Here is a 15,485-nt window from a genome sequence, read left to right as displayed (position 1 = left end):
CTTTTTTTTTCTACTGTATACTCATATTAATATGTTATTTTAGTCTCATGACAGGGTGTACTTGTTTGAAATGTACTTAAGATGATATTTCTGCTTATATGTTTTCTCATTATGCTTTTCATTGTATTTCTATCTGTAATACCCATTGCATTTTTTTTTTTTTTTTTTATTTGCATGTTTCATTTTTATGTTATTTAAATGTAAGCGCCCTATATTTGTATAATCCTTCTTGGGGGCACTTTGTGGCTGTAGCTGTTTGTCCCTAATAAACATTTAAACATTAAGATTTAAACATTATTATTATTATTATTATTATTATTATTATTATTATTATTATTATTATTATTATTATTATTATTCGAGTGTCATCACCTGTAAGACTTTGTACATTTGCAATGTGCGATCCCATCTGGAGTACTGCACTGTTATTTGGAATTATGAAACTAAGTATTTTGTAAATGCTATAGAATCTGTTCAAAACAATTTTTTGGCTTGGTTACGATGGAAGTTTAAAAACTTCAAAGATAAGAGTCTGTCTTGCATATCTAAACAGCTTTATTTGTTACCTCTAACTGATAGGCGGTGTATTTTTGATTTAAGTTTTTTTCATAATATTCTTCAAGGTGTCTTTTCTATTGATGGTCTCTGGTCCATAAGAATTCCATATCGCAATGTTAGAAATTTTGTACCCTTTGTTTCGAATGTTCCTACCCTGAAGAGTTCAATTTATAAAACTATAGATACAGCCAATAAGTACTACAATGCTATAGATATCTTTCAAAGTAATTTTATTAAAATTCGTTCACAATTAATTAAAATTGTAAAGGACAAATATTTTTTTTTTAACTTGTAAGGTGCCATTTTAATTTCTTTTTAAATTTGAAAATTTAATTTTTTTTAGGTTGTTTTCTTGTTCTCTCTTTTAACTTTCCTTCTCTTTTCCTATCGTCTTTTTTCTTTTATCTTTGCTTTTTTTTGGGGGGATATTACACTTCTTTTTATTTTTATTATTATTATCTCGGTTATGAGTTTCACATGCCATATGCTTATTTTGTATTCTTTGGTAAATTTATCTTATTTTTATTTCTGTCTTTGTATGAGTGTACTTTAATTAAGTGTCAATTGATTTGAAAATTATGCTTAAATTATTTTAAGATTTTCATGTATGTTCATTTGTAACTTTGACTATATGTATGTTTCTTTTAATATGTTATATACTTTTTTTTTTCTACTGTATACTCATATCAATATGTTATTTTAGTCTCATGACAGGGTGTACTTGTTTGAGATGTACTTAACATGATATTTCTGCTTATTTGTTTTCTCATTATGCTTTTCATTGTATTTCTATCTGTAATACCCATTGCATTTTTTTTTTTTTTTTTTTTTTTGCATGTTTCATTTTTATGTTATTTAAATGTAAGCGCCCTATATTTATATAATCCTAAAATTAAGGGAAGTACTACACCTGGGCCTGATAACATTCCATATTATGTCATTAAAGCCTGTAGTAATGAAATAGCGTCAAATTTAGCTATTATATGTAACGCATCGTTAAAGATTGGAGTATTTCCTTCAAAATGGAAGCAAATATATGTTGTGCCAATATACAAATCTGGCGATAGATATAATGTGAAAATTATAGGTCTATTAGTTTAGTAAGTGCATTCTCTAAGATTTTTGAATTAATCGTACACAAACATTTATATTTTAATGTAAAGAATATTTTAAGTGGTACGCAACATGGTTTTATAAAGGTAGATCGATTGCAATGAATCTTATCCATTTTACAGATTTTACGTACTTTGCACTAAAAAGTAATTTACAGGTTGATGTTATATATATTGATATGTCAAAGGCCTTTGACTCTATTGATCATAAATTACTTCTGAATAAATTATCAAACATTGGCCTATCACTATCTTATATTAAATGGTTTGAAAGTTACTTATCAAATAGAACTTTTAAAGTAAAAATTGGCAAGGTAACATCTAGTCAAGGTCAAATAGGAAAGGAAATACCTCAAGGGTCTCCCCTGGGTCCGCTTCTTTTTTCTCTATTCATCAATGATCTACCAGGAAAAGTCAGGTACTCAAAAATACTGAGCTCAGCTCGTCGAACGAAATTGAAAAATTCATTAGAACATTACTTTATCATTCACACCATAGTAGTAGAAGATTGTATGGATTTAAATACGATATCGTATTGGAAAATCACTGATATATTGCCAAAAATGTGGATGGGAAATTAAAATAAAAGAACAAATTGATAATCATCACAAACACATCCAGGTTAGTATTATGTTAAATGTTTGTGTTCTATACGTTCAATTAGTTGACATACAAAGTAATAATAATAATAATAATAATAATAATAATAATAATAATAATAATAATAATAATAATAATAAAATATATGTAATGTGCACACTGGGTTGTCCAAGCACAACAGGGGTTGTGGTATAATCTATGTAGTCTGAGCGGCTAAGTACCGATTTCACGAATGATAGAATATATGTGTTCAGGGAGCGGACTGAATAGTATAATCGTAACATATCGGCACGGTAGATCGAAGACCAGGGTTTGACTCGCAGTCCAGTCGTGCATTATTTCACTCTCTGTATGTCACCCGTCTCATTATCTCCTTTTTGTTTTGTTTTCGTTCCTCTTTTTGTTTTTGACATTTGTTTTGTTTTGTTTGTTCATGTTGAGTCTTGTCGTCTCGTTCTTCCTACCCTTTCCCTTGTTCCCTTTCACCCTTCCAATTATCGCCAACAAAGGATGATGGAAAAGGCTAATATATATATATATATATATATATATATATATATATATATATATATATATATATATATATATATATATATATATATATATATATATATATATATATATATATATATATATATATATATATTCAAAGGGCGGACTGGGCAGCATAGTGTTACCACACGCATCGATACGGTAAGCCGGAGACGACGATTCGAATCTGTCGAGTCTTGCAATTTTTCGCTCTGCACCTACAGTGGAATTGATGTGAGATAAAATCGGTTATTTCCTATATTTATAACAACAACATAATGAGACAACTATTACAGCACCTATAGTACGTATATAATTGGCTGGATGTAAAATTAGCAGGAAAATCATATTAATCTATAACTGTTTCTTACACTTTCATATATTTTAGAGAATCGTCTCACAGATTGTGTCAGTGTAAAAGTAAACCAATAACGGCTACTACCTGGGGTTATGGACTGAAAAAATGTATTTGTTCTGAAACATTTAATTGCTCTATTACTCCTACACAAAACCAGGTAGCAAGTAGCAGTGTCACGTATAAACCACGTGAAGCAGTTTGGTTTGTACGGCGTTAAATCTTCTCAAATAATATTGAAATAGGAAGTGGTAGTAGATTCCTATCACTTCCGGTATTAATAGGAACGTAGAGATTACTTGTCAGGTTATAGGAGATCCGTATGTTCCTTTGCGGAATACCTCGCACACATCTTGCAGAGGTTTGAAGCATACATTTTTCAATCGAGCAGGTATGACTTCGAGTGTCATGTTCTAAACGGCACTCTCAACGTATCGTTGTTTTTCAATTACAGCCCTCTGAAGTTCATTTTTCCACTCTTTCGGCACCTTATATCACTGAAACTATCTCTCACTGACAAACGGCATCGGAAGTGTCACTGTTCATCTCAGCAACCCCGAAAACTATGAATTCGACACTAATATCGGTCATTTTCAATTATTTTTATATACATATCTCCCCCTGTCCTAAGTGAAATGATAATCCTTCCAGGCCCGAACCTTACCTATGTTGAAAATTTGATCGAGATTAGTCGGGTGGTTCAAGAGTTATTAAGTCACAAACATATCATTTTCATTTTTATATGCATAGATAAGAAGAAGAAGAAGAAATTTTACCATTCTAAGATTTTTATCCGTCACATTCTCTTCTTTGCCGTACACAGCCTCCTGAATACTATTCAACCAGGAATAGAGCTCGGAAAACTGATTAACGAATTCGTTAAAACTCCACATATAAGCGGCAGCGACGTCTTCTTCGTCCCAAGAAAGTTCTCCACTGGCTTCCTGCACGAAGCGGGGAAAAAAATAAGAAACATTAAAAAGACACATAATTTCGTAAGAATTATACATGAGAAATTTTAAACAAAACTATGCGGAAGGCATTTTCGTAAAACAATGGTTACGAGAAGCAACAACATAAAGGTGGGCTACACACGATGGGCGGGAGGTAACACCAAATCAATACACGTAAAATTATGTAGTCGTTAACATTGTTTTACTGGATCATTCATGTATGCCATTAATTGTACATTTTTATTATGTTTCGTTCTTTATATGTTTATTTTTTTTATTCTTTGTTTCACATAGGGAGATGAGTAGTCGACTGACCATGGAGAAGAGAGAAACTTGCTGTGTGATATGAGGCATGGTAGTTTGCCGTCCAGATGTAACGGTAGTGGAGGAGTCAAGATAGTAGAAATATTCCTCTGATTGCAAAGCGAATTCAAAACTGTCTCAGAAAGGTAATATCTACCGGTCTCAACGTTACCGTCTGCGGAAAAAGAAAGAATGTTGAAAAACATGTGGAATTAGAGTCCTTGACTCCTTTCAAATTTTCAAATTTACAAAGAAAAGATAGTCACAATCGACATGTTGCATGTCGAGCAGGTTCAATATTGGCCATGGGAGGTCATTATGTCCACAAATTGTTTCTTGGAGACTGTGACAGGAATGTGGAATTTTGTGAAACGGTGCTTGAATTAATGAAAGAATATGCCGACTTACTCGACAATACTTTTTCAGCGATGAAGAATTTTAGCGTTTGGTAGTAAACGAAGAAGTGTTTAAGAGTGGAAAATTGTGATTTTAGAAAGGTTGCGATTAAACACAATACTAACTGAATGATAAATAAAGGTTGATGAGTTGTGGAACCAGAGAGTTATTGTTACAGTAGTGGTTGCTTTTACTAGCAACAGAGAATAGGAAACCTACACAGTTCTGTATTAGTTATCATCATATATATCGGGGAAATAATATATAACTCTTTAAATAAAGGATTATTCAAAAAGCGCATCGCTTTTGGATCGTCTGGCAAATTTTTGTTTCTTGGTTGCCGACATTGTTTTGTATTGTTGCTCTACCCACAAACATTCCGATTGTCGCCTTAGTCTGAATTTCTCATTTCTTCAATTTGTCTTGCCATGGAGCAGTTTACTATCCACAATGAGTGACAGTTTGGTGCGACTTTTGGAGGCATCATCGTTTTTTTTTTTTTTTTTTTTTTTTTTTTTTTTTTTTTTTTTTTTTTTTTTTTTTTTTTTTTAAGATGAGGCAGGACAGGCTGTGAAAGTTAATGAAAACCGATACCGTGTGATGATAAGAGAATTTTTGTGGCCTCATTTCGATGAAATTGACATTTAGGAGTTGTGGTTTCAGCAGGATAGAAACTTGTCAGGGAGTCATAGCGAATTACACGAACACATACGCATGATGTGTAATTTAAAACCCAAGGGTAAGCACCATCGCACATCTGTTTTTTTTTTTTTTTTTTTTTTTATATATATATATTCTGAAACACATGTTTGACGATAAATATCAAAATGAAGGAGTCATAGTTTGTTCATAAATCGAACCACAAACACACTCAAATAGTTAAAAAATTACTTCTCGACAAGATGAAAAGGATAAATCAAGTTAGGACAAATAAATCATGCTTAGGAAATTTTAGGTTTTTCCTTATTTAAACATCGTTAAACACAATATCGGCACCAAGGTGGGTGGTGAAGTAAACCAAATGCAAGATCTACTTTTTTGAAATGAAGCCTACCACTCTCCCACCTAAGTCTGACTCCACCTTCTTGTGGTGGTGCTGTTAAACATTGCTAAAGACAGGGTATGAAACTCCTATAAAAGGTAAGGGGGCAAAAAAGTTGGGCCTGGTCACCAGGTTGGAAGTTGGTCATCATGCTAACAATCTGACATCGGAAAAATTGCTAATGTTAGAAGACTGGAATCGCCTCGAAATGGATGGATCAAGGGAAAACGGGGCCAGAAACGGAAAAGAGATAAGAGGATGATAATAGGAACATAGAACGCCAGAACTCTACATAGACTAGGAGTACTTCAAGACCTAATAAATGAAATTCAGAAGTATAATACAGACATTTGTGGAACACAGGAGATGAGATTGGACAATAAGGTAATTCACCAAAGACAAAACGAAACACTTTATTTCAGTGGTAGTGACAAGAAGAAACAATACGGTATGAATTCATAGTCAGAGGTCGCATAGAAAAAAAAGCACAACTTTACACCAGTTAATGAGACAGAATATGCAAAATCAGAATATAGGCAGAGCCAAGGCCGGATCCAGGATTTTCTGATAGGAGGTGTACCAATAACTACCACTATATTTGAATTAAATTTGAATGTTTTTAATGCCTTTAGGTATCTGTAATGTGAATGAGGAAAATTGTTTTGCTTAGTAAATCCTTTCCCTTCAACCTCCAGACAATCGACTTAAACTATTGCTTTTGCAAAACTCCGCTTTCTTTTAAGCCCCAAATAGACATATGACAACAGAAAGTTTTGGAAAGTTGCTATTTTCACTGCTAGCTTCTCATTTTAGTAGTGTACAGAGGGCCCAAAAGTAGGTATACAGTCCCGTACTGATCTGCTCACTGTATTTCATATCATTTCTTATTGTTATTAAAATTTCTTTATTATTTGTTCTTAATGCCATTTTACTTATACCTTAAGCCCGGAACAGTCGAAGCAAATAAACCCATAAGATAGAATATTATACCTGATCAATGCAGGGGTGTATACCTACTTTTGGGCCATCTTGTATATTCATAACAAAGGGGAGTGCATGTGCTCAGGTGCACCTCCCCTAAATACGGTCCTGGGCAGAGCCATATTACACCACTATCATTACAGACCATGCACCAAGAAAACCAGAAAGATAACAATGTTAAGGATGAATTCTATAATCAGCTCGATAAAATGTGTATATATAAAGTAACTGTGGGTGATATGAATCCAAAGTTTGGTAAAGAAAGCTGTTTCTTTTCCCACAATTGGAAAATACAGTGCATATGAGATCACGAATAGCATCGACATGAGACTAACTAACTAACATCATTCAAGAACACGATTATATCAAGTGGTTCCCTCATAAAAGAATACATAAAGTAGCTTGGAAATCACCAGATGGAAAGATCGAAAATCAAATCGACCATGTTGTAGTAGACAGCAAACACTGTTGCAATATCCGAGATGTGGAAACAAAGAAAGGAGTCAACATAGATACTGACTATAATCTAGTAATAACGAACATAAACGCAAAACTAAAAACACAGTAGAAATCTGATCAGCAAAAATTAAAAAATGGGATATAGAGAAACTAAATGATGAAGAACGAGCCAACGAATACAGGAGCAAAGTCGTTTAAATCTATAGAAGAAAATGAATGGGCAAGAAAACGAAATATCAACGAGATATGGACGTCATTAAAAGAGAACATTTTCAGAGCAGCAAGAAAAACTGTAGAAAAAAAGATTAAGCCCAAACGAAACGTGTGGCTCGACAGAGTATATGAGAAAGCAATAATGTAACGTGATACAGACACGAAGAATATGCTAATACACAGAACAGGTATTAAGAGATATAAACTAAGGACCAACCAAGGATATTTTTACTCGTATTTATGTAGTTTGACTTTGATGAGTCTCTTTTGTATGTGTCTTCCTGCTAACATTAGCAAGCTTAGTAACAACTCTAGCTGTTTTGTGTTAAGTCAACGATATGTGAAAACACGGACTTTGTCAGTGTCATTTAAGTAATTAACCACGTTCATGTAATTTAGTAGGTGTCACCCCCATCTGCTCATTCATGACGTCAGAGGAATAGTCGGATCAAAAGCACTTGAGAAAGCCTGATCTTCGTCATTTGAAGTTGGATGGTCTTTTCGATCTTGACCACGACGCTGGACTCATCCTAGTCACCCTGCAATCTTTCTGTGATTCGATGCCATGGTCGAAAGACGGATAAGTCTTCATCAATGGAAATATATGAGTCGCCCCGATTTGCGAGACTCCATATCTTCTAGGTCAGCGCCTAACATCGCCTATGAGAAAGAGGGAGGAGAATGGAACATAACTGAATTTGAGTAAGACTGTTCAAAATTAGCTGCTTTCCTTTGCTCTACAAATGTGGATAATGTCAAAGAAGAGTATGTACAGACTGTGCTGAAGAATGTGTGTGAGTATGAGCAAAGAAACTGAGGGAGTCTGTGAACTTTAGCTTACACCAGTATATAATAAGTTAATGTTTGATAATTTTCAATAACAAGTTTCTGCTCTTGTAAAAGTTTCAAAATTGTAATACATTTATTATCAGTCATGTCTAATAATCTTTGTTTGTTAATTTAATTTAAATGTTCTTCAATCTTTTTATTGCTTTACGATGTTTTTAAATAGCAAAATAGGTAATAAAAAAAAAACACTAAAAGTGCACACACGGTCAAAATGACTGAATGTGTACCTTTACGTTATAACGAACATGTGTTTCTATAGGTGTTAACTTTAAGGAAGAGGTATGAAACCAATGACAGAGTATTCCATGATGAAAAAGAAACACAAAATACGGCACAGGTACATTATGAAAGCAAAGAAACCACAAACTAACAAAGCTAATCAAGAGCAACAGAGATTCTAACAGTTCAAGAAGTTAAAAAAGACAATCTAAAGATTAAAATGTAACAGATCCCATGCAGTAGACACAATCGCTGAAGAAGAAAAAAAATTAAGAAAGAGATACAGAAGGACAAAAAATATTGCATACACTTATTAAGAAAATTTGGAACGAGCCATATGATTTGCCCGAGGAATGGAAAACAGGATTAATTAACCCCACACATAAGAAAGCAGATCAACTGTCCTGTGACAATTACAGATCGATTACACTATTCACAATAATGTACAAAGTTCTGGCAACCATCATACGCAACCATATTACAAACTCCTAATGAGAGAGTATCAGGATGGTTTCAGAAGAGGACGAACAAACATAGACCTACTATTCAGAATTCGACAGACTCTACAGAAATTCTGGTTAAAGAATATCGGCATATATCACTTTTTCATAGACTTTAAAAGCCTATGATAAAGTACACAGGTAGAAAATATGGGAGGTACTTCAGGAACTAGGCATACTGAATAAGCTAGTGCAGATACGTGAAATATTCAAGAGCTCAGGTAAAAATATGAATTAAGATATTCAAACTATTTCCAATTCAGAAAGATATCAAACAGGGAAATGAATTAGCTCCAATACTGTTCAATTTGGCGCTAGAAGCTGCAGTCCGACGACCAGGAATAAAAGGAACAAGAATCTTAATGACTAAATTTTACGATACGTAGATGACATTAACATCATGGAGAGGTCTTAAAGCAGTGAAGGAAGCATTCATGAACTTAGAGGAAACATCGAAACAGGCAGAGCTGGAAATAAATAAGGAAAAAACCAAACTTTTGGTTGTATCTGAGAACAAAATACACCAGAAAAAACTCGGATCACATCTTAATATTGATTCATACAAATTCAAAATGGTCAACGAATACACCGACCTGATATTTAAAATCACGACAAATAATGACCAGAATGCAGAAATCAAAAGAATTATAACTGCGAACAATGCCTATTTTGCGCTATTCCTCTTATTAAGATATAATCTTATCTCCAACAACACCAAAACAGAAATCCACGAAACCTTAATTATAAATTAGGTCTACAGTTACATATGGATCTGAAATCTGGACAGTGCGAAAAGAAGAAATACATCTGTTGGGAAGTTTTGAAAGAAAGATATTAAGCAAAATATATGTGGCAGCAAAAATAGATAAACACGAATATCCAATCAGATAATAACAACGAACTATACAGTAGCTACAAAGATAAATACATAGTAACATACATAAAACTTACCCATTTACAATGGGTGGCGCACCTTACCAGAGTGGAAGAAGAAAGAGTAGTAAAAAAACATTTTCTTAATTGACACAGATGACACAAGGAGAAGGGGATGGCCAAGAATAGGGTGGTGGTACAACGATAGCGTGTATGTACTTTTTTTATTATTTATATTTAGGGGAAATGCTATTTCAACAAGCACTAGCTACATATTAGAAAAAAGAAGAAGAAAATGTTATAATTAATGTTATGAATAATGTTGATTTATGAATGTTTTATTTTTAGGTTCCTAGGTAGAAATGTTTGTTTACTCGTTGTTATGACATTGACTCTGTTACTAAGGTAACACTTTCGTTACCATGTACTTGTTTATATATAATATTATCAAGATATAACTCAACATGACATCGTATAATATAGACGCGTATCGAATTGCTGTAAAGCAATTGATAATTATTGCGAAATATAGTGTATTTATGTGATAGAAACTAGTGCGTAATCCTTAAATAATCTTCGTGTAGCAAGCAGTAAATAATTTTAGATGAATTATACTATACAGATGTTAATAATTCGAACGTTATAGTGGGACATGATATTAGGGGATACGAAGGAAGTTGGAATACAGAACTGAAAAGCAGATGCGGCAGATCGAAGAAATGGAGGCAGATTCTGGAGGCGACTAAGAGCTCTGGTGCCATAGAACAAGAAAACAAAATATTATCTTTTAACATTGTAAAAAAATGAATCCAAATATTCTTCTCCAAACACAAATAAATTAGTGCAATATAATAAATATTTAGAGCCTAAGCACAAATAATAGGAACCTCTCTAAGCTTGCTTTCTTAAAACAATTGGCATCACTTCCACGAATGCATGGAACAATTTGTGTACCAGCAGAGAGATGATAAAAATAAAAGACATGCTTTCATCTTTGAGAAAATTCTACTAGTCGAGGTTAGCAGATAAATAAAATGCATGGATCACTTATGACGTTTCGAAAACATAAGAGTATCGAGGAAGAACAGTGTGACCAGGGGCGGATTCAGGGGGGGGCGATCGGGGCTATCGCCCCCCCCCCAGAAGAGGAAACTTTCTTATTTTATATATATAAGTAAAACCCATACCAAAGTTTGGAGCCCTTGAAAGTAGCAGTATGATAACCCACCGCCCCCCCCCAGAAGTCGGTCCTGGATCCGCCCCTGAGTGTGACGAATGTACTTTTATAGTGCCGATACGAAAGTACATTTCTTTTTATCACATTTATAAGCCTTGACACAGTGGAACATACAGGAAAAATAAATACGATACATACAGTCTTACGCAATGTTTTCTAGTACTGGAAACAATCCACACATGATTATTACAGACGTAACCACCTAAGTATTATACTAATCTTTTACGTCCTTGACGGAACTTTCGATGAAAACGTAAAATGTGAATGCATAATGCAGTTTCATTAACACGACAAGAAAATAAACAATGGAATACAGATTTTACTTTGTTCATAGAGGTAATGTCTTCGGAAGTGGAAATTACGTTTCTTCCATGCATTAAACGTATTAAATGCAAGTTTTGTTTTTCTGAAATCTTAATTGAAGCGTCCACTACAGGAGGGAGTTTTGATACTTCCAATGAAATTCAAGTTCGTGAGGTTTTACTACTATTTCTTGAATGGAAACTTAAATAGGAACGGCGCACAATCTACTACCTTCTTAAGGTGATTCATGCTGTAGCAAACAAATGGTCAGGAGCTTTCTGTAAAAGACCACACCTCATTTTGTAAGTGGTGTGGAAACACCAATATCTAAGATCCATGTTTGGCTGAATCTGAAGATCCAGTGATAGAAATAATTGAAAATAATGCGTCGTAATTTTATGCCCTTCTTATTTTGTTAACATTATTACTGTATTTCTTAACATACAAAATGCTCCTCAAATTTGAAACTGGAAGTTCTTAAAATCACACGCATACAGAAATGGACGTCCAGAATAACGTCTATGAACATGCTAATTAGAATTATTGGGACAGTATTGCAACCAATGGTATGCTACTCAAACGAAAGTTTCCGGGTTTTAACTCCCTTTAATATGATATTATGAAGAAATAAACACTTCCCATATTAAAATATGTATACAAAAATACTGAACTGATGTGAAATGCAGTGCTCAAACCTTTCCCCCCCCCCCTTTCTTGATGAAACTATGTGTGTACCTGCCTGTAATTATGAATTATGAGTTAGGAGAAGAAGAATTAAACTTATATTCTAAGAAGTATCCCAAATACGAAAATGCTATTGTGATACTACTGTTGTGTGGCAATAAATAAATAAGAAGCTGAATTCCAAAACGAAATGACCTTGTACTGCATTTTTATGAAAATTACTATATGATAATGTGAATATGTGATGCCATAATCTTATGGTTCGTTTTTGCGTTAAATGATTCTTACTTTACAACTTTCAATCAGATTGTTATCCATTAGGTAGTTGTAATTCGGTTGTAGGGCTGCCCAAAATTCGTCCTTGTTCTCTTCTCTACCCCACGAACGGCGCCAGTTTTCTTGTTCTGCATTTCTCCTAAAAGTGAAAACAATACATTAATCTCATTCCTAAAAACCAAACAAAAGTGTCATTACAATATGAATGAAATTACGAAGACAATAAATTATTCTATCCTGCTTCTAATATGTCTTATGAAGTTAAACTAAAAATATTATAAAAATTCTGTAGTATTTGAGAAAAGGAGAGCAACTCCAAACACTCAATTTTCAGATCAAAACTTTAAAAAATGTATTACCCACTTTGTTAGTCGATCATGCTAGCAATTGATTATTGTTCCTCAATATTTGAAATATAAATATCGAAGAACAGCATTCCATTTTCAGCTCAAGCCACTAAGAAAATGAATAAAAATCTTGAAATGTCTGTATCTGAAAATTGCTTGTTAAGGTTAGTACACCAACTCCACACGCATTTCAATATTTACTACTAATTATTATATACTTTATTTTTACATTAGATATTTACGAACATAATCGTTTCTGAAGTATGAAAGAATTCCTATATATATCAAATACCTTTATACGTATGTTTATAATTCAAGGTACGTATTACTTGGAATATTTTATTTTCAGATGTTTTATTTTCGCTAGTTATAACCAAAAGATACTTATTGGCACTGATATTATATTTTTTTCTTTTATGCTATATCATTAAAAAATATTCTGGTCTTTAAATGGGGCCTACCTTACAGAGAGAAGGAATTATTCATAGACAACCGACTTGCAGAACTAAAATAATAGAATATTAAATACATTTAATTGTTGAGTAGATACGAGTACGTGGAACCCTTACTTTGTTGATTGCGTCTGTAGTTTTTTTGTACAGTTTCAACCACTTATTCTGTGGCCTTGTTTAAAGTCACCCACATGAAAATCGAATGAATCACTTTATAATCACATTTTGTACTTTCGGAACAAGAGTTTCAAAATTGAAAAAAGACCTATTGATAAGCTTGTTGTTTATGTAGTTTTTATTCGATGATTTCTTAATGAAAGACCTGCAGATTGAATGATTTTTCCGCACACACTAACAAGTAGAGAGTCTTAAAACACTCTGGGCCTTATGCAGAATCGTTTTGACATACGATTAGCGTCATACTAAAGGCCTGATTACTGCAGGAAATACACGTTAGTCGAACTCTTTAGTATGGCACTAATCACGCGTCAGAACGACTCTTCATAAGGCCCTCTTGCATTAAAGACGTCGTAGATGTCAATGTTTAAAGTGTTTAAAGTTAAGTGTGTAAATTAACATCAAGCACAGGAGTCTCTGGCGGAGGGAGACAAGGGGCACGCGTCCACCTGAAAATTCTGTGTAAAAAAGGAAATAATAGAAGGCTGAAGTACTTATATCGAAGAAGTAAAGAAAGGAGGAACACACGAATATTATCAAAGCAAAGATAATGAACGCAAGGGTTAAAAAATGCAAAAGTTGTCAGATCACAATCTGAGACGACTGAGGTAGAATCACACTGAAAAAATATAACTAGAAAGAAAAGCAGAAGACAAGTTAAATTTTGAACAGTTTAAAGATGGGGAAGAAAAGACAGATTCGTTTGAAATATCGAAGAAAAATATATCAGTTGAGAGAAAGTAAATACAGAAACAAATTAGTTGTGGGAATATTTTGAACTTTGCAAGTAAAGGTACGGTATCATGAAGGTAGCACAACAAAGAAACATGGAAAGTAGGAGAAGCTTTACAAAACTAGGGGAAGGAAAGCATGAAAACAAAGTTGCACTGAATGGGAATTAAGAAGTAAAATTCAACAAAGATACTTGTGAACTATACAATGGACGTAAAGGGACCCCGACGTTCCCTATATAGAAACTTCTAAATATATAGCAAGTGACTGTTCAATGATGAAAGAATATGATTAATTATACTGGTAGAGGTAGAAACTCTAACACTCTAACTCAAGTAGCTTCCTATTTAGCTCACGATTTTGACGAAAATTTAGTTGGGGTATGCAAGTACTCTTTGTTCTATTCATCCCCCTCAATTTTTACATGCCGGAGGCGCTTATGACATCAAGTAAAGAATCAGTGCCTAAAATCGACTCTTAGTGCTCTGTAGTTCTTTCATAAGGAAAGCACGGAGGAAAGAAAAAAATCTACATGAATAATCAGTCTATTAAGAAGTCTTTCTCTTGAACCAAAAGTGTAAATGTGTTTATAAAGGATTCAATCTTCATATGAATGACAACCTGGTGAACAAAGGTACAGTAATGGCTGAAACTGTGCAGGAAAACTGTTACAGACACAATCAACGAAGTAAATGTTCCACTTATTTTTTTAACAATTAGATTAAAAATATGAATCAATTACTGTTTTTAAGTAACAGTTAAGTTTGTAGATATGACCACCGAAGAGGTAAAACTTATTGAAGTTTACTAATAATAATAATTTACAAAAATAATGAAGTACAAAATTAGCAATAGCTTACAATGTTATCGCTAATATATCAAATTCTACATGAGACAACGTTAAAAGATTGCAAGTTAGAAAAAAATAACAAGTAATGTTTAAAAAAGAAACAAATTTCAGCATAAGGATATTATACAAATGCAAGATAAGCAGCCATCTCTTGACTTCTGACGGAAAGACTATGTTCGAGGCAAATCTTTACTAATGTTTTGATTGAGGAAATGCTTTCTAACAAATTCTCACATTTTAATAAATACACATTAAACCACAGTTTTGAAATTTTCAGCTGAAACTGAAGATTCGTCTCAAACAAAATTTTATTATAAAACAAAACGAAAGAATGAATAGCGACACAGAGAAATACGAAAAGCCAAGAAGAGTGAAGAGAAGTGTTGTCAGTTTATGAGTAGTTATGGATCCAAAAGCAATGTACCTCCAAAAACACCAATGTTCTTAATTACCTGTCACCACTGGCTTTTCAAAGACAGTTCC

At 33.4% G+C, this 15,485-nt stretch overlaps 1 protein-coding gene across 4 annotated transcripts in view; it reads right to left on the bottom strand.

Annotated features, from left to right (window-relative positions):
- The window catches only part of klar (klarsicht), an 828,351-nt gene that overhangs the window by 571,260 nt on the left and 241,606 nt on the right, over window positions 1–15,485 (bottom strand). For all 4 annotated transcript variants that reach the window (XM_081758673.1, XM_081758668.1, XM_081758672.1 and 1 more), the window contains exons 5-6: window positions 12,457–12,583; window positions 3,933–4,100 (exon numbers count right to left, since the gene is read on the bottom strand). In XM_081758673.1, coding sequence (XP_081614799.1) covers window positions 3,933–4,100; window positions 12,457–12,583 — 295 coding nt within the window. The remainder of the gene's footprint in view (window positions 1–3,932; window positions 4,101–12,456; window positions 12,584–15,485) is intronic.

Source organism: Thermobia domestica, chromosome 5, assembly GCF_964235325.1.
Source record: "Thermobia domestica chromosome 5, izTheDome1.hap1.1, whole genome shotgun sequence".
Taxonomy (NCBI): Eukaryota; Metazoa; Arthropoda; class Insecta; order Zygentoma; family Lepismatidae; genus Thermobia; species Thermobia domestica.
This window is presented reverse-complemented; position numbering and strand designations above follow the sequence as displayed.